The 21,092-nt window shown below is 40.0% G+C and overlaps 1 protein-coding gene across 1 annotated transcript in view; it reads right to left on the bottom strand.

Annotated features, from left to right (window-relative positions):
• bbox1 (butyrobetaine (gamma), 2-oxoglutarate dioxygenase (gamma-butyrobetaine hydroxylase) 1) overlaps nucleotides 1-20,387 on the bottom strand; it is a 29,844-nt gene extending 9,457 nt beyond the window's left edge. The window contains exons 1-3 of the mRNA XM_034680398.1: nucleotides 20,256-20,387; nucleotides 17,455-17,915; nucleotides 16,273-16,387 (exon numbers count right to left, since the gene is read on the bottom strand). Of these exons, the coding sequence (XP_034536289.1) occupies nucleotides 16,273-16,387; nucleotides 17,455-17,859 (520 nt within the window). The 5' untranslated portion in view covers nucleotides 17,860-17,915; nucleotides 20,256-20,387. The remainder of the gene's footprint in view (nucleotides 1-16,272; nucleotides 16,388-17,454; nucleotides 17,916-20,255) is intronic.
• Nucleotides 20,388-21,092: the final 705 nt, after the last annotated feature.

The following is a 21,092-nucleotide window of genomic DNA, read 5'->3' as shown; positions in this document are numbered from 1 at the left end:
CTTGTTGTTTGACTTTGAAAATGTTGCCTGCATGCGATGGTCTGCAAACTTCAGGATGAATAGCTGGCTGAGAAAAATCAGCCTCTCTCTGTCAGACAGACAGAAGTGGAAAAAATCCTCCCACTGCTCTCCACCCAGTTGGCCTGACTCCTTTTTCCATGCAGCCTCTCTCCAGTGACTTCCTCAGAAACAGCTGCTAAGTACATTTGCAGGAGGAGGAGGAGGAGGAGGAGGTGGAGGAGGAGGAGGAGGTGGAGAAGGAGGAGGAGGTGGAGAAGGAGGAGGAGGAGGGTTTAGCTCAGAAGATTGTGTACCTGCCTGATGCTTGTAACTCCTCCTTGTGTCTCTTTCAGTCCCCAGCAACTCCAAAACAACTTCCCAAATAACGGCATCACAAACAGATTACGAGGCTGCAGGAAGCGGACACTCAGTGGGGCCAGCTTTGTGAACTCCATGCAGAATTTATCATTCTTTAAAGGGTCTGAATGATTCAAAGACGATGTGCCGGTTTGCTTTGGAGGCTGTAAAGATTTACAGTTGCAGCTCACAGTCTTTAACTGGTGCAGAGGAATGTCAGCGCCTCATTTTTTTTAACAGCAGTGAGGCACACAGTACTCAGGGATGCAACATCAGTCAGGAACACAGTGATCATCATGACTCGCAGACCTCCCTCCAGGCTGTTGTCACAAACAATCAGCTTCTGGCCGAAAAGTTCAAAGGGTCGGGAACCCCTTGCTTGTTAAAACTTGTCAAGAGGGTGGAGGGAAACAGAGGTGGAGAATGAGAAACTGGGGCAAAGGTCAAGCCTGAATGTTACAATTACTCTTGTGAAACTGGACCTGGGTGTCTTGTAGGGGCTCGGCGGGGTTTTGGCCTCGTGGTTTAAGGTGTCACCTGTGACAAAGAGGCTACAGCCCCAGTCACAGCGTGCATATACATCAGCTGTGAAGTCCTGGCTGCTGTTCAGCCCAGATCTCATTATGAACACTTATCACGCTTGCTTCTGTCGAGCTGGGTCGAACAGAAAAAAAGAGGGAAACTTTGCACGAATATCTGCTTTTTAATCACAGTCTCACAGATGTGCTTGTTTATAACTGGGATATTTAATCACAAATCCTGGATGCAAAACAATAATGAGAAAGTTCTGGTCATTAATCAGCTCACACTGGCTGCAGATTAAAGACTGTCTCACTCAAACTGCTGTAAGTTCAAATCCTGTAAAAAAGAAAGTGTTGACAGGACATTAGGACAGAGATTAAAGGACAGAAAGTTACATTTGGTTTGAACCCCTGTGAGGAGTTTAAAATTGTACAAACTGATGTCTTTTTATGAGCTCCAAAAGCAAACAATACCATCAGCAACAAGACTGACGATTTCTAGTCTGTAATTTCTGATGCCTGAAACTGCAGCGAGGTGTCGGTGACGATCAACAGCTCGCTGCAGAACCAGACTTTCACAACATTTTCTACAGAAACATGGACACTGAGTGACATATTCGGCTGATAAAGAGATTTTTGTCAGAAAGGCTTTTCACACATGAATGGAACAAGGTCAGCCAAGTGATCAGATGCACCTCTTTGCCTACAGGGGGCGCCAAAATCAACACAAACTGGAAGTTCCTCACAGCAGCTTTTAAGTTACACTCTTGATTGAGTTATGATCTGCTGTTTTGTAAGTAAATGGTCTCTATGGGAGAAGTAACAAAGGGAACATTGATTCCTCCATGAAATGAAACTTGCAAAACAAGAACAAATCCAAAGAGAAATCAACTTTTAGCTTTAGAGGCAGTCAAATCTGTCAGGTAGGGAACACTTTGGATCTTTGTCAGAGTGAGGAAAATTAAAACACACATTTAGTCACTGATTACCTCCTGGTGCACCACGAAGAAACACAGTGAGATCCTCAAAATCTTATTCAATATAAAGTTTTGAACAAGCGGCAACCTCCGGTCTCAAAATATGAAGCCCATGTGGAAGTGTTATAAACTGCAGTTCATCGAGCGTCCACTTGAGGCTGGCTGCAGAAACACCAGAAACCACATACACACCCATTAAAAAAAGACGATCTTTGCAGCATTAATAAACATGTTTACAGCCTGGTTCTAAAAACAGCTTGGCCCTATGAAGCTAATTTCTCTATCGACACACACTGTACAGGGGGTGAATTTTTTTTCAAACAGGAAGGTTCAGAAGATATTAAGATTACAAGTTTTTTGCCCAAATAAGGACATGACTGACTTGACTGACAGGCGGGAACACATAGCTGTTGGCTAGGAGGCTCAAACTCCGGCTCTTTACCTCACACTCTGCCTGGTTGAGTTCCGCATTTCCAATATGGCTCCCGTCGACGATTGGTTTCAAAACAGCGCTCAGGAACAGATGGGTGATGTCATGGATACCACATCCATTATTTGTGCAGTCTATGGTTTTGAAGCACTTTTGCTACATTTGTGCAGCTTTAATCAAAAAGCAACCTCCTACTCACTTAAATTTAACAGCTACAGATCCTGGTTACTGCTAGATCAAAGTGTCTTTTAAAACAGACTTTAGTTGTGTTAGTTTATGATCATTGGTCTTGTCTGTTTTAAGTTTTGACTGTGTTTGAATAAGTGTTTCACTCAAGTTTCCCCGATGTAGCTTATATCTCATAAGTGATTTGATGTGGTTTCATCTGTATTGTGCAGGTCCCAGAATTCAGCTTCAATGTTAATGCATGAGCCTTATGCTCATCAATAATCACTGTCAGAGGGGGCATTGTGATGACCAAAACATGAGATACTAACACATTTGAGTGATGATATGTCTGCTTCTCAAGTTGATATTTACTATCCAAGCATGTAATACAGTTTAATTTAAAAAGTGTTCCTTCAAACCTAAGGAGAATAATCCCCTAAATCTAAGCTGTCAAAAGGTTTTGTTGCTCTTTAGCAAGTTTCAGCTCCTTTAGCCAATTGGATCACAGCTTTACTGTTCTGGATCTGTCTAATCGCTCATCATAAAACAGCAGGCACAATAAAACATTAAAAAACTCTTTAAAGAAAGGCTGAGCACTTCAGGCTCAAAGCAACACAGCCAAACAAACAACTCGACAACTAGCTTTAGTAGAGAACCAACAGGTTAGAGACACACATGATCTTTGGGAGTTGGTGGGGAACCAAAAGAGAAAAAAGAGTAAGTGTAGGACGTATATTCACCAGGCTGACAGAGGATGAATGATAATGCTGCTCCATAACTGGCTCACTCTAAACTGCTGAGTTCATGAGCTTTAAAAGTGACAAGTCAGTGTTGTGTTTACTACCTGTTTTCACTGTTCCCAAGACTTGGGTTTATTCGCTCATGTCTGTAAATCCCAGTTTTCACAAGGTGCTGCATTGAGCTTAAAGGGACACCTATAACAGTGTGACAAGATAGTATATGTATATAATCCCCTCTCCTGTTTCTCCTGGGTCGTGGTCTGCTACAGTGGCTTTTCCAGATGAGGAAACCTGAAGCTGCAGCTCCTGTGGCTGTCAGGCAGCTCATGGCAGGTTGGCTCTCCTCTCAGTGCGCTCTGTTTGGGCTCAGAGGACTGTGTTGCTCTGCTCTGCAGCTGGAAGAGCCTTCAAAGCTGTTTGAATCGCTGCAGTTATCTACAGAGCTTTTGTTTTGACTTGGTAAAGTTTTATCGCAGAGCTCGGATCAGCTCACTTCAATGGGCAGACTGTGGAATGCACAGCGGAGGGCTCAGAGCCAGATGGGCATCAAAAACACTCCTTTTTATTTTTTAGAAAGTATGAACTTTATGTATCAGAGCCAAGCTGTGAGGCTCACTAAAGGACATTTCAGAGATTCACTGACTTCAGTTTCTTGATCTGTAGAGAAACTTAACCTCCGAAAATTATCATATTTGACTTAAGTAATGTGCAAAGTTCAATAAAGCCAGAGGTGGAATATAAAAAATATATAATTGCTTAATATATACTATAAAAGCAACATCATGCAACATTTCAACACAAAAAAATAAGCTTTGAAATCTTAGTGTAGGAAAGGTCTTGGTATACTAAAAAACAATCAGAAAAGGAAGAACATTTTTATAACTTTGTTTTAATTTTGATGTTAAATATAAAACACTACAACAGTTATGTATTCCTAAGCCTGTCAGTAAAATTTGAAAGCAAAAAAACTTCCTACAGTCATTGTTCTTCATTAGCAATGCCCTAATAGTCTTCTGTATTAAAGACAGAGTGCAACCTCTTTTGAACCCTCTTTGGCCATGAGTGCCTTTTCTCAGATCACGTAACTTCGGCTGGAAGTGGACCATCTTTCTGCGAAAGTGCATCACAAATCTTTGGCAGAAAGGCTGATGGCAAACAACTCCTGTTACCGGTCCTATCTCACACTTACTCTCAGTTCACATCATGACAGAGTCAAAGAGACCAAAGAGGATATTGACAGAGAAGACAAATAGGCTGAGACAACGGCTGAGAGACATGAGTAAATCTTGGGCTGGCTTTTCAGTTGTCAGGGAGAGATTGGATTGCATTTTGTACTTCTGTGTGCCACATCTTAAAAAGGAGCCACATTTTCTCTTTAAATAAAGATCCTTGGTTCTTGTTATTTAATTGGGATTTCCTATTTCATCCTCTGCATACAGTTCCACCAGAATACGGACTGAAGTATGCAAATGCTCTGAATTTTAACTAATCCACTAGATTTGTTTAACAGCTGAAGTTACTTGTTACTGTATTAACATTTTGCAAATGATAACGTAGTGTTATAATGTGAACCTTTTATTGGTCAATTTAACTACCAAAAACAAGCTTTGTAAAACACAAATACATATTACATGTAACCAACCACAAAAAAAAGGCTATTTAGTTTTAAGTGTGTCAGTAATAAGAATCAGATAAGAGTAGAAAAGTTTAATAAAAACATTTTTTTAAAAGAATCAGATAAGATCAATTGAGTAACAAAAATACAATAAAACAAGGAATACAGTTTTACAATCACAATCCCAAAGAAGTTGGGATGCTGCGTAAATGATCCAGAAATGCTGGTGACTACTCTGAGCTCCAGCCAACGTAACATGATCTGAGTGAAGTGGAAAACTGTACTGCGGTTGACAAATTAAAATCTGATGTTCTTTTTGGAAATCATGGACGCTGCTGTGTCCTCAACTCCAAAGAGGAGGGGACCACTCAACTTGTGATAAGCACACAGATCAAAGCCAGTATTTGTGACAGTATGGGGATGCACCAGTGTCAATGGTATGGGTAGCTTACACACCTGGCAACGTTAATGCCAAACAAAACAGGTTTTTAGAGCAACATATGCTGCCATCCAGACGATCCCCTTTTCAGCAAGACAATGCCAAACCACATGCTGCAAAGCAAGGCTCAGTAGAGTCAAGGTGCTAAACTGGCCTGCCATCAATGTCAATTTGTCACCCATTGAAAGCAGTTTCAACATTTGATATGTTGTCTTTTCGCTATTTTCAATTAAAGGGTTTAAATGATTTGCAAACCATCTAATTATGTTTTTTTATAACAGTTTACACAACGCCCAACCTTTTTCAAGGCTGATACTGATTCTGATGTTGTTTTCAGGAATGACATTTTTTTGGTCTTGATTAATTAATCTTCTTGCCTGTTTCACAAATGAGCTACAAGATTTGATGTATTAAAATTGTTGCTAGTAGTCCCTCCTCTTGAAATGACACTGGAACTTGTCTCACAAACTGCATGTTCACAATCAAATCACACATCGCCCACACATTGCCCGTTGCCCTCAGAGTTTGTTCAACAGGAATTTTCTCCAACCCAATAAAATGCAAATCCTCTGAGTCAGCACGTAGGCATTCTGGCACACCAACATTAGACTGATGCAACACAACAGATGAATGTTGGCTGCTGACTTTGGTTGTAGATCGTTTGTAGATAGCCGATGTTTGTCAATAGTAGTGATATCAAGTGAGTCCAAAACCGATAGAACGGTGCATCACTAGTATTTATTTTGTAATAGCTGGGTATCTCCTGTCTTGTATTAAAGGATAAAGCCACACAAGTTGTTTTGGGGATTTCATTTTTATACTAAGAATATTAAAGTCAGAACTGTTGCTTCATGTCTTATTAGTTCTTCTCACATTTCATATTTTGGAGTAGAAAATTGACTTGTAACTGTATTTCTTTATGTTGCAACAGTGTTATTTTCTCTTGTGTAGAAGATTTGAACACTTCCTCTGTCTCTTAAAACATCATAAAATATCACTTCTGACTGGATTTCTGATTAATCACATCCAGTCATAAAGGATTAACTTTGTTTTTGTCTCTGTTTATAAATGTGATAAGTGAAGACAGACTGACTGTTATTTAAAACAGGTTTCCACGTCCTCTGTCAGCTTATGAGCAGCTGTGAAAAAGAAATCTGTTCAATGATCGATGATTTTTGTTCTTGAGATGACACAGCAGCCATTACTTTACCTACTGCCAAGATGACAATAGCAGACCTGTGAGTCCAGACCTTTGAAAAACAAGGAGGAAACTGTGTTCTCATTTATATTCCAGGCAACAATTAGCATGTATGTGTTTTCACAACGTGTGTGTGTAGGTGTGTTAATCAACAAGGGAGCTGCAAGAAACTCACTCCACCCGCCACTAATTGAACAAACACACCTTTATCTCTGTAACCGACCTGGAGGGCAGAGCAGCCAGCCTCAGTCTGCAGTCCCAGTTTGGAGGAGACAGAGTGAGCAGTGTTTTCTCACTGGAGAGCTGCAGGCCCTTCACACACCACACACACACACACTCACACTAATCCAACTCTACTCTTTCTCCATCAGCAAGTCTAGGTTCCCAAAAAATCTCTACTGAGGCTTGCAGTAGTTTGTCAAATTAGCTTCTCATTGCCAACCTCGACTCAGAGCTTTCAGTATTATTCAAAGTGCCAAGCAGGAGGTCTTAGTTGCCAGAGAACGGAAAAATTAAATCATTTTAATCACCCAGTTTTCCGTGAAGTCTTAAGTAGAGGTGTTAAGATTTCAAAAGAGATGACAGAAAAAAGGGAATTAATCCAAACCCAGCTGATCTGTGAGGGAATAACAGAAACACACTGTGAGCAAATAAATTGTGAGGGTGAAAAATAGAGAAATGTATTGAATGACGGCCCAGTTCTCCTGAAAGAGGCATCCAATATATGTGGACGTTTTGGCTGACCACCATTCTGTTTGACAAATTTCAGCTGTTAAACCCTCAGCAGTCCATTAAAGCACAATGCATGATGATAGAAACTAATTTTGACAAATGAAAACACTGAAGTCTCAGTTCACAGTTTAAATTCTTCAAATTCCTTTCAGGCTGATAACACAGCATGCACACGTGTTTGTGTGCACGTGTTTCTGCTGAGGCTCTAAATGATGTTTGAAGAAAGCTGGGGTCAGGTTTTGGAAAGATACAAGATTTTCCACGGATGGACCTCCACCGCTATGTTTCCAGGAGCCTCTCTGTCAACTGACGAGTGATGACATACAAATTTAAATTCGGACCAGATGGCAAAGAGGGAAACACCAGACAGACGGGAAATTGACAAATCAGCTGCTACTTGGTTGAATTATACAACAAGCCAGAAGACTTAACGGAGAAAAGTCCAAACTCAAGAGTGTGTTTAAAAGAGCCTCAGACTGCCTGGTCAGGAAGTTTACGATAACTGTCCAATTGTAATGGGGGAGTAATTGATCTACACTGTAAGCACTGAAAACGAGAAATAAGCGTGAAAAAAACTCCTCATTGCAACAAGTGACACAGAAACCTGCACAGAAAAGAAACCTGGGACATCGCTCAGGCTTTTGTTTTCATCTAAACGGGTTTATCTTGATCAATAAGCGTCAAAAGATGAGTCACATCTTTGTAACCAAAAGACAATGTGAGACTTAGGGTTGAGTGATGGGGACTAAAAATACATTTTCAGACTTTCACATTAAACTTGATCCACGATTTTATTGATTTGTATTTTCCTTCTTATAAAAACCTAAAAAGGACAAAGAAAAGACTATAAACAAGCTTCTATCCCCTGACTCCAAACAGCTCACCTCTGTGGTCATCAGGAGAGTGAGCTGTTTGGAGGCAAAGGCTTCACAGAGCCCATCACTGATAAATGCACCGTGAGTCTGCGTGGTTCGACTTGACCTCTGTCTGTTGTAATGGAATCAAATGACATCCCCTTCAGCTTTCTGGTGATCTTTACACATGTACAGTGGGTGGATAGTTTTAAGCATGTGGATAAACTCAGGATTTTCCAATGTTTTTATGGGTACCATATATTTAGGGATGTGCAGCCCAGCTGCATCAGTAATAGCTTTCCACTGTGTCCCCTTCTTGTCATACGGGATGCGATGGGAAAATTATTACGCGATTGATGGCTGCTTTTAGTGGATGTTTGTGGGCTGTAGAGGTCTTATGCATCTCGTAGTGAGGCCTATTTTTCCCACTCTGCTGCATGCCGATGTTTCAAAATGTCAGATGAATTGGTCATGCTATTGCATTTAGATACAAGCTGTTGTTGGAGGTCTAACGCCACAAAACCAAACCCGCTCCAACCGACTGATAAATCTGGGAACAAACTTTTTATTAACACTGTCAGCCACTTTTTGCTGTGTGTGTCTCTGTAGGAAGAAACTAGGAGGGAGGGTGTGAACTTCAGGAGCCCAAGGGGAGCGGTGGAGTTAAAGAGAAGAAGAATCTTGTATCTACTCTATTCGTCTTCAGATAACATCTGTTTTCAATTGGTGCCATACAAATTGATTGATTCTTTAAACATGAGCATATGATAAGTAGATAAGATGTCACTGACCTTCATGGCTGCATGGATATGAATATTATAATTTAGGATGAATTGGTTAACGCATGAGATAAACCTGATACACAGTCCTTCACTTGAAACAGTCAAAGCTTGCTTAAATAGAGTATTATTTACTCAACCAGCAGCTAGAGGAAGGCCTAAATGGGTGTTTGATCTCTTGTTTGAGTTCAGGATCAACGTGTTTAAGACACATTTGCTAGACGATAAAAAGGCTTTACACTGGGAGCTAAGGCTGCTGGTGATCATTTGTCCATACCTGTTTCTAAATGTGTTAACAGCGCCGCGGTGTCACCGTCTCCTATAAAGTTCACACTCCTGGTGAATATTTTCCAGCTCGTACGCATACAGGGCATGCATGGCCTTTGTCAGACTTCTGGCAGCTCCACAGAGACTTACAGAAAGTTAAGATTAATTAAGACCAGAGAATGGAGGTAAAAACAGGGTGAGGTGCCAGAACTATTTTGACAGAAAATCCCTACAGTTAAAGGTTACAACTTTTTTCAAATGTTTTGGCTGAAACTAGAAACTAGAGACATTTTTTGGCCGTCCAGAGAAGGAACTACCAGCGACAGCTGTTATAATGAGAGAAATCTCATCGCACCTTTAGTGTCATCATAGTTCCTCTCTTGAGAAACTTTCCGATAATAAATTTAAGTAAATTTGTTCAGCATACTGGTTTGACATTTCTTGTGCTTTTAAATACGTGCATGACTTTTTTTACAACCGTGCGTATTCAGCCTCTTGTTGAGAACTTTTTTGTAGCTCTCTATTTAAGGGACAATAAAAGTCTCCATTTATAACTGTGAACAAAGAAAGAGGACAGATATTCAGGTAATAAACTCAGGAAATGGAGGAAATTGAAGTTTCTGTATTCTACTACAGTTTTACTTCTAAGATACAAACTACTGGGTTAGACATTACTTTAAGGGTGCCTGGATGACGCGCTTTGTGTCAAAGATCAAGAATTAAAGTTATTGAATGAGAATCTATTGCTTTAATTTTCTGATGGTTTGACAGTAAGGTGAGGGTTGACTATCGTTTTGGCATGTCAACATCCTTCACATCCAGATGCTTCCATAGCGATGATTAATTTTCCTAAAGGGAGCACTTGAGGATCTAAACTCACTTTCCTATCAGCTTTAAGTATTTTTTGTTCTAACATCTGCTGTCATTGTGTTTCTGTTTTGTTTCTCCATAACTCCAGGTGACAGTGAAGGAAACATGGATCCTGTACAGTGTTTGTGCATGAAGAATTTCATGTTTGTGTGTTGAACTACTGTCTTTAAAGTAGACAGCCCCTAAGCAAGTTAAATGTTTAAAGTACAGCAGCAGTGAGTAAGTCTAAAGCCTGAAACCGCTGTCCTCAGGTAGGTGTTAAACTAACTGATTAACAGATCACCAAAAACAGCCTTTTTTAAGCATTTTCCACAGCAAATATTCAGGATAGGTGATATGATTGAGTGTAAAAGAAAGCAGAATAAATATTTAATCAGGAATCAGTACTTACGGATCAGCAAAGAGATAAGAGGTACATAAAGTGCCTTAAGCAGAGAGCTTCAAGATTAAAAAAGTAACTAATTCAAATATGGCCAAATAAATATAAAATGTATTTTACCAGTTCACGAGTATTCTCATACACATGGGCCTTCTAACTTTAGATTTTACTGTTTGTTCTTACTATAGCTGCTAATTTCCTCCATTAAAGGTTAAACTTAGCTTAGTTGAACCTACTTCAGAACAAATGTAGCTATCAACTAGAGGAGCCGGAGTCACAAAAACAATCTGTGAATAATTCTAGGAAACAGAAGCTAATGCCTTTCAGCTTTTGTTTCCTAGCTCCAGTCCACATGGTCAAACTACCATTCAAGCGTGTGATGCGCAAATCACATTAGACTAAGACCTGCAGGGCAGAGAGAAGTGTGTCTAAAGAAGTCCAGGCCGTGGTTCTTACTTCTATTAGGGCAACTTGATGCAGTTATTCTGAGTGATCAAAGCAAATGACTCTACTTGTTACAAAATGACATGCCATTACACCTTACTGAAGACGAGCAATTCACACAGTTGAATTAATTTAAGAATAAAGGCATCTCAGAAAGAATACAGACTACTTTTACAAACTACTGATGTGAGCCTGAGGATAAGCATGTTAGAGCTGTGCTGTGAGCTATGTGTTCTGGCACATTTTTTCATTTATAACATTCAATTTCATTTTTTCCTCATCAGGCTTTTAACCACCAGTGACGTGAAATTAGTCATGATCCCCACCCCGACTGAGTAAACATGACAAGCGCAAAATGGGAGGCCTGAGACGATGCAAGGTTCAAATATTAAAAGCATCTGGCAGCCGTTGGAGTAAATCACTGACAGATTTATCAGGGAGAGGAAGAGTCACTGCAGATAAGGCTGTGAGTGACAAAAGCTTTTTGACGTTCCTAAGAGCAGCTCAGCATCATGACTTTCTTCTGGATTGACGTGAAAGTTCAAAGCACACACGACAGCAAGAAAACAGAGCGTGTGAGTGACAAAGGTCCTGAACCTTCTATGAATGATGAATTTTCTGTTGACATTTGACATAATGGAGAGCAAAAACAAATACATCTGACAGCATGCTTCTCACTAGGTGTAGGCATTTGAAGTTACCTCCAAATTAGAGTACTCACAATCAATTATAAAGAAGTAATGGAGCACTCCTTTCAAAGAGGCTTTGCCACATTACTGATATTCAATCAATCTTTATTGTATAGCGCCAAATCACAACAAACGTTATCTCAAGATGGTTTTACAAACAGAGCAGGTCTAAACCACTCTATGTTAAATTATGAACAGAGACCCAACACCATGACAGGGTAAGATCAAGCAGCAACCTCCGGTCTCAAAATGTGAAGCTTATGCAGAAGTGTTATAAACTGCAATTCATAGAGAATCCACTTGAGGCTGGCTGCAGAAACACCGGAAACCACATACACACCAAAAAAAAAAAAAAGACAATCTTTGCAGCATTAATAAACATGTTTACAGCCTGGTTCAAAAACGCCTTTTGTCTACGTCGCTAATTACTCTATCGGCACACACTGTAAGGGGTTGAATTTTTTTCTAACGTGACAGTTCAGAAGATACTAAGATCACGAATTTTTGCCAAAATAAGGACATGACTGACTTGACTGGCAGGCGGGAACACATAGCCTCTTTACATCACACTCTTTCAGTATTTCCAATACAGCTCCCGGCGACAATTGGCTTCAAAACAGCGCTCAGGAACAGATTCATTATTAAGTCTATAGGTAAGACTCACTCTTACCCCACCTTAATCCTCCATTAGCATTGCACCTCGCAGTATTTAGCGAGTTACAGCGGCAAGGAAAAACGTCCTTTTAACAGGCAGAAACCCTGAGCAGAACCAGACTCATGTTAAACAGCCATCTGCCTCGACTCATTGTTATTAAGACTATTGAGGAGATAAGAGATCAGTACCTGTGCTCGATCTCTGTTGTTTTCTCCTTGTGTTTAACTGATGCTAAATTATTGAGCTGCACAAAACATTCACTGGTGTTAATCATGTGTGCATCACTGTATATTTCAGGAGAGGGCACTTCAAGCAAAAATATTAGATAAGATAAGATAAGATAGTCCTTTATTCGTCCCACAACAGGGAAATTAAAGTGTTACAATAGCAAAGTAGACAGTGCGAAACAGTATAAAGTAAACAATCGCACACATAGCAATTATCAAAAAGTTATTAGCAATTAAAAAATAAAGAAGTAAAAATAAGCATATCTTACTGTATATACACAACTAAATAAGTGAATTTACAAATATTTACAAAACTAGTGACGCGGTGAAATGTGAAGACTTGTAGCATAGGTTAAACAATGTACAGAACCGAGAAAATGAGTAATAAAAGTAGAAAACACGTATTGCACATGTAGGAAGAGAGGGATGAGTAATTATTGCGCTTTAATAAATAGATGGAGGAAATATTGCACTGGAGTCTGTTTTGGTGAGGTTATTGATGTTGATTATAAAGTCTGAACACTGCAGGAAGAAAAGACCTGCGGTATATCTTTGTGAGTCTGTCACTGAATGAACTACCCAGTGTTGTTATGGTCTCCTGCAGGGGGTGTGACGTGTTGTCCATCAGAGAAGATAGACACAGATGTCTGTGAGTAACCTCTCAGTCTCTAACAGCAGACAGTGTGGGTTTGAATTCCTGGTTACACATGCCGCCCATAGGCTCTGGGATTTGTTTCGTTCCCAAGGAAGGAAATACTGACAACGGTGAGCTTGTGTTTAGTAAGAACACGCAGATCCTTTCTTGACCCTCACTCTTGAATCAGTTTTCCATATGGTGGAACAGAAAAAGAGACAGGGGGTCTGAAAAAAAGCCCCACATTTACACAGACGTCAGCATGTTCAAACATCCACTGCCTTTTGCCGTTTCCAAAAATGACACATTGAACCTCTGTGAAGTTTTGTCTGGAGCAGAGGTGCAAAGACTATAAAACTACAGAAGCAGACAAAACACATGTTAATCCAATACAATACATGAAATATGTGGGGAAAAAAGGCCGACATGAAGAACTAACTAGGCAGTAAAAGTGGATGAGGGTCTTTTTAAAAGTGAATTTTACAGTCTACGAGAGATGGAAAGACTCTATTAAAGTGTTCTGAAAGAAGTGATATCCAGCACAGCCAGTTTGATTCCTATACGCTGAAATGTTTAACACAGAGATACAAAAGTGTTTTTGGAGTAATAAGTGTCCTTAAATACTTTCTCTTCCATGTCTCACTTCAATAATAGATGCTGCTGAACTACATCCTGCGGTTTCATTTGTACTACTCCATAGAAACGACAACAGCAGAAGAAAAAAACATTACTTCAGACATTAAAGCAGGAGGTGTAGTGCTGGCTGAATAATATCCCCAGAGCTCCAATTTTCATATTGACCTCACAGTGTCCCGCGTGTGTTCGACTCTCACTGTTCAGAACGCTTTAACAGGCACACTTGGGCCTGTAAAATGAAGGTGCACTGCATGAAAAAGGAAACTGTGGACTCTGCTTTGGTGAGTTAACCTCACGAAGAAAAGAGAGGGAACATGAGCAAAATCCTCAGAGGTGAAGGCTGTTCATCATCCATCTTTTGAGAACATTTTCCAGTATTTTTCAGTAAAAGGAATTTCAGACTGGCACTCAGGAGGAAATAATTAAACCCAGTGAGTGTGTGTGCGCACGTCAACTTACATTGTGTTTTGCTGGATGAACTTAACAGTGTCTACAGGTCGCACTCCAGGCTCTGAGCTGGGAATGACTTAAAAAAATCTGAACTACCAAATGACTATCTGTCTGTCTGTAATTTGCTATGAGGGGAATCTGTTTACACTTTAACGTGAAGAGAGGTCTCCTGCCATGCACACACACACACTCACACCCACACATACACACACATAACCTTAATCAGCCTGGAACAGAGCAGGAGCCGCTCAGCCCTGTGGGTCCTTCAGGACCACGTGTGTGTACACAAACCGACTACAGTCCATCCCCCGCTCCACTGAAACGCCGCTACCTTGTTCCACTGCTAAACTTTCTCTTCTGCTGTCTGGCAAGCTGTAAAGTGAATTGGGCCATTGTAAATGTACTGTAAAATGACTTCTCTATCCAGACTTTAGAAAAAAAAACTCTTCCTCAACAACCACATCATGTTTCTGAGAAAGAAAATGTGTGGAAAGAAAGGTTTAAATCCAGGGCATCTTTTATCCACATGAAAGGGTGGCAGAGAAAGTTTACTCATTCTCATCTTGGTACCACACACACACACACACACACACACACACACACACACACAAACACACACACACACACACATACACACACGCACACACACACACACGCACGCACGAACGCACCCACGCACCCATGCACACACACACACACACACACATCAGAGAGCTGCTGCTTACATTACATAATACACAAGAACACGCTTTTTGTTCACAACCACTCAGTTTCTTCTTCTGTCATGTAAAAGCCTGTTACTTTTCAATCCAATATTTGAAGGCTGAGACACACCTAATTATGACAGTTTTAATGTTGTTGATTATAATTATGGCTTAAAGTAGAATGAAAAGTCTTTCTGATTAAGACATACAAGAGAAGTGCAACAAACACCCCAGATAAAATCACAAACATGAATTTCTGTCTCACTTACTTCAGGGTGAAACTCATTTGAGCCAAATTAGCATGAAAGCCTTTCGTAAACCAATTATGGGAATTAGATGGTGAAGAATTAGACACCAAAACATAAAGAGATTACAAAGGGAAACTGAATTTCTTCCCTTTTTTCTTCAACCCTGCTAAAGACCACACTCCTGTGCTTTTATTTTCGTTCTCACTCTATATAAGGCACTGTCATGCAAAAAGTGCTAAATTGCACATGTTCGTTGTAACTCAGGGGTTCCCAAACTTTTCAGCCCGCAACCCCAAAGACTGGTGACCCCCACTGTCCCTCAGAGTGGTTAAATGTTGCATCATACTTCATTTACTTCATACTTCAAAATGAGTTTACCGACATGCACATGTGACTGTTTCCTCTGCTGTTAATGCTTAGCTAACCCTAACTTTAGGAGTCACCTGGCAACAAAGAAAGGCAGAAAACTAATGAAATGTACTTATTTGCAGGGTTTTATTTCAAATGTAACTACTATTTGTGTCTATATTTTTACAATAATTGGCGAAATAAGCAAATTTAGAGTACTTCAAAAAAAAAGAAAAATCTGGAAGCAATCTGGCGACCCCCCAGGGGGTCCCAACCGACACTTTGAGAACCCATGTTTTAACTTATGCATGTTTTAGCTAAAAACGGCAGAATCCATCACACTTACTTCACCATAGTCTTCATTACTGCAGTGATCTATGCTAGAATTTCATCATTGAACTCTAGTGTCTGTGGCAGATTTAAAATAGGCTTCTGGAAAATGTCATCTGAAACACATTTTATCAAGTTTTGCTAGTTTCCTTTGCATGTACAGGCAGGTAACACTCACTGCTTGGCAAGCAGACAAATTGCTATTCTCAGATACAGCTTTGAAACAGCAGTAATTTATGACAGTGTTTGCTCATCCTGTCAATTCTTAAGGTGTGTAATGATTTATCACATCCTTTAAAAATCATCTGTTTGACCAGATTAGAAAGTAATTATTCCTTTTAGAGCACTGCAGCCCAAACAGTGCAGGCCTTGGCAGCAATTGGTGTAATAAGTTAATTTGGGATCACATATTGGGAGGGAAATGGCTGGACTGGAAAATCGCTCAACCGTTTACCTGGACACATGGGAACCCTGATAAAGTTGGTGCTATTGCATTGTTTGGAGTCCATAAAGGCCTGTTACACTGCTCAGGCATACACCAGATGTTGGACAGCCCCATTAATTATAAAATCTTGACTCACCATTGAGGAAAAATTCTTCTTGCACGGCTTGTCTGGCAGCAGGAGAGAAACAGCGTTTCTTCAGCCAGTCAGCATCATACACACTGGTGTGCTGGTCAGGCCACACAATGGACACCTGTAGAGAGACAAAATAACAGATTGGTTCCAATACGCCAAAACAAACTCACCCTTTCTCTATGTTTCCACTCCTTTGTATCCTGAATCCTCAAAACATCTCTCTTTCAAGTCAAAAGGTTTGAAACCCTTTTTTTGTGAATTGGCAAAGATAAGGTCTACGTATTTCCTGGTTTTCTGTCCTTCTTAACAATGGATGATATTGGCTCCATTGGTTCTTTCTGTTTGAGAGGAAAAGAAAGAAATCTATGATAAAACAAATAATTTCCTTTATTCAAAATATTCAAAATTAGGATTTCCTTTACATATGGGTGCTTTTCTGCTAGTTCTGCTATCTTCTATAGCCAGAGGCACGCAGTACATTTTTCTTGTGGTGTATAAAGCATAAGCAGTAAAGTTTGATACAGGAAAAAAACAATACAGGAAATGTAGTGCATTTGTTTTTTACCAACAAAAGAAAATGAGAACCGGTAGCAAGCAGGACTATCACGTCACAGAAATCTGTTTATAGCTGTGTCCAATTTCTGGGGCAGGAATGCTGAAGGACACAGCTTATAAAGTTTGTTCCGTTTGAGGACTTTAAAGGTCAGACTGAACGTGTGTCTCTGCCAAAATTAGATCATCTGACCTCACAGAACCTCACAATTTATCACCAGGCAGTTGCCCTTAAACAGTCAGCTGAGTGTAAATGGTATCCATAAACAAGTTTTATGATACCCGAGTGCAAAATGAGCTGTATGGCTTGATTCTGAAACCCTTGTACCAATAAATGTGTGATGTAGAGGTGCAAGGTGGGGATTTTCCGGTAACTAATGCATCTTCCAATTATTTCTTGATGAAGAAACTACTGGCTCGGTCAGTGAAACATTAACAGAACACCTGTGGGTGTCGGGAAAACATTCCCAGAGCCAAGGGTGACGTAGATTGTAGGCTGTGTAAAATGTATTGGACACTTACAGTCAAGTTTAATATGTAGACATTCATATGTTTCCTCTTATTAAAGAACATTCAAACTGAGAGTATGAACCCTGAATACATAGTATACATACAGGTCAGGTAATGGCCCACCTTGTTGTCATTGGTGACCTCCACTACGTCAACTCCTGTGTGAATATCAAGATCAGCCATCAACAGTTTCCGAGCCTGAGCAGACTCCAGAGTACACATTGGACACTGGCAGTTGTCTCTCAGCCAGGTGAATGGGTACAGACTTTGGCCTCCATCCTCCCACTCCACCTCCATAAGCCTCTCCTCATCCAGAGCTCGGACATGCCTCACTGAGTGCCGAGCCAGAGGGAGGGAGGCGGATCCCAGGGTCTGGTGCCCTCGAAGCTGCGCTGAAGCCACACAAGAGGCTGGAGGAAGTGCAGCCTGCCCTGGTCTACTGCAAGCCTTCAGAGCCTGGCAGGCCATGACAGAGGAGCTCCTCTGCAGAGCAGGCCGGGCAAAACGTGAGAATGCACTCATCCACATGTCTGAATGATTTTCTCCAAGCTGCTGTGTCTTCAGCTCAAAAAGGGGGACTGACTCTGTGAATGACGAGAGGGGGAAACAAAGAGCTTTAAATACAAGAAGACAGAAGATCATGCATGGTCATGTTTCATTTATCTGTTTAAGAACTAGAGCTGGATAATACAAAATATGTGCTAAGTTACAAACATAAGGGCTGTCCCAACAAGCTTAATGTTCTTATATATATTTAAAGTCCTTTGTATTTAAAGGGGTTTTATATAAGGACTATACTGCTTTGACTTGGCTTGATTCACAGTTTTCAAAAAATCATTGTTTGTCTTATACACAGTCCTTGAGTTGATTCTGTCTAACAACCAGCTGTTTAAGCACCTCTCTCTTTTAGGCCACATCACTAAAAGCCCTCTCGACTCTTCTTGGGCAGCTTTCCAGAAGCTTGAGAGCACTACTTGATCCTCTTACCAGTTCTGATAGCAAATTGCAAGCCTGCTAAGTAGCATTTATCCATCTAGTGCACATTTGAGCCCCAATATAATAAGAATCAGTGTGAATAAACATGCTGTTGTATTGCTCCCTGCATAGTGTGACATAACGGAGGATTTAGTCTTCCACTCACAAACTGTACATAAATGTAATGCTATAGTTTATAAATACAATCTTCTTGATTTATACTGTGTTTCTTCTTACATTTTTGCTGGATTCCATGTTATTTTTTAGTCCCCTCATCCCCTAACCATCTTTAAAGTACATGACAGACCGAAATAAAGACACTTTTTGGAATGAAGACCTAACAGTGACTAGATGTTACCCCAGTTCCATGAGAAGTGATGCTTAACACCTGTATACCTCCTTGCAGTCTGTTCCTATATGCACATTTAGTACAATACCTTCTAGTTGTCAAGTAGCCTGTTTAGTGGAACAATACACATCACCCAAGAATATTATAGTGGAGTAATGCTCCTGACATGTTGGTGTTACCTCTAGAAGAACGGAAATAAATGTCTGACACTGAATACAAAGTGGTCCAAAGCCCATTTCATGATGATATTAACTGATACTTTCTATTTACGAATTAAAGTACTGTTGTATTTGTTTAATGCATTAGAGCACTGTTAGGTGCACAGCAAATTTCCCTCTTGGACAATTCAGCCTATCTTATCTAACTGAGTTTTCTCACAGCGATTTATTTTCCTTAATTTCCTCTCGCTGTTGGTAACTTTGGCCATGTTCAGTATACATGCAGGATCATAAGATTGGTTTATTTCATACAATAAGTAAAATGCAACAGGCTCACTTTATGAACTCGACTAAAAAGACTATTTGTGGTGCAACACTTGTTTTGAACACAGCCAAGCTCATCAGGTAGAGTCAAAAATATCAGAATAGGCGGTGTGAATTGTGACTTGTTGTGCCAACCAGAGGTATTTTATAAGACTGGTCTGTTGACTTCATGGTCACAACAGCAGATTTATTTTGACAACATGCAACACAAAATGTTCTGCAGTCTAAAATCCTACTATTGAGTGCACTATATAGAGCTGTTTCCCTGTGCCAACAATATCAATAGCCTTAAAACATGTCGGACTGATGGTCCAGAATAAATAATGTCACTTTAATAAGAGGAAAAACTGTTAATGTCACATCTGAGAACCTGAAATGGTCAAATGACTTTGATCAAAGTTAATCAATCAGTCCCCAAAGCTCTCATGACTTCCAACAACTTTTATATCCAGACAGCAATTAATGGACTTGCTATGTGGACTTGATTGTCAATGTGTTGCACCACAAACAAATATTTTTGTGTTGCCTTCAATGTATACTTATTTCTTCTTCCTCTTTGTTTAGGGTGACTTCTTGTTTGCCTTCCTGCTTGTTAATCTGTTTGCAAACGTTTGAAAGTAAGCACTACTCTGTAAAACTTTAAAAACTAATAATGTCTCTTAACTTTTTTTTCATAATGTCTCTGAACTACCAACACAATTATTGAGCCCATGACGTCACACCAGCGGGTAGATTTGAGCACACAACAACATAACACACATCCATTCAACACAACCCCACGTTCATGAGCTATAAACAAAGAGTATGTGAACAAAGGCTCCATGTCCTGTGACTTCGCGCAGTTCACTCCTGTTTAAAATGACAATGAAGATTAAATGTTATCATGTTTGGTCGCTCGCCTTTCTCTTTCAAAGCGGAAGCTAACCGGTAGTTAGCTTGAGACGTGAACGCACCTCCGGCTTCCCCACTGAACACCATACTTTCAGTTTAAAAGCTAACAGAAAGGCTAACCACTCGACCTCATTTCACTGCTACAACATTCCTGGTTTGTTTTTAAGTTCATGTAGCAATGTGGTAGAAAAGACAGTACTATAAATTAAAGTATTTTATAATTGTACCTGTAATGTTTTGCCGACGGTTCCTCTTTCACACGAGCGCTGCCACCGTCAACACAGACGCCGGCTGTCACTGAATGTAGGTGAAAGGTTGACCGGCAGGCGCTGCACATGACATAATCACTGCAAGTGCATGAACGTTGCCCTACTTTGCAGTATTGACTGATAACTGTAAACACATGGATGGGTATTTCTAAACAAAAGATGATAAAAAAAAAAAAAGATAGAGAGTATTTGTACTTTGTAAATAGCTTAGTGGGAGCAATAGAGGTTGCTTCTTGTGATCCAAAAACAATCAACCATAAAGATCTCTAAGGAGGTGGGGGCAGATTTCTCTAGGATCTAGGGTATTTATTTTAACAACGAAATGAGTCTACAATAATGCTTAAATATAGTAGTGTGAAACTAACATGAGCATATACTCACAGTGATAAAGCCAACATGCAGATTTCCAGCCATAGCCTATATTTAGGGTGGATTTAGGTAATGTGGGAAGTTTTGTGCAGTTTCGACTTGTGTAACATACTGTATTTCCAAGTTTAGCCAATGCATCTTATCAACACATGATGTTCTTGTGAAATCCCTAAGACTGTTCATTTTTAGAAAGCATGGATTGTCTAATATGGGACAGCACTGGCTGAAATGTGGGACACTAATTTTTAGGTTTAAATTACTTTAATTCATATAGTGCAACTTATTTTCAAATACACTCAACGTTATGTGCCTGCAATTATAAGGATGAATTGTTTAAGGCATTATTATTTAAAATACTCCGGGAATATAAGCACTGAACATAAGCAGACCAAATTGGGGTTTGTCCAAATCCTAAATCACTGACCT

This window comes from Notolabrus celidotus, chromosome 3 (genome assembly GCF_009762535.1).
Source record: "Notolabrus celidotus isolate fNotCel1 chromosome 3, fNotCel1.pri, whole genome shotgun sequence".
NCBI classification, from domain to species: Eukaryota; Metazoa; Chordata; class Actinopteri; order Labriformes; family Labridae; genus Notolabrus; species Notolabrus celidotus.
Note: the sequence above shows the minus strand (reverse complement) of the source record. Positions and strands in the feature narration are given on the sequence as shown.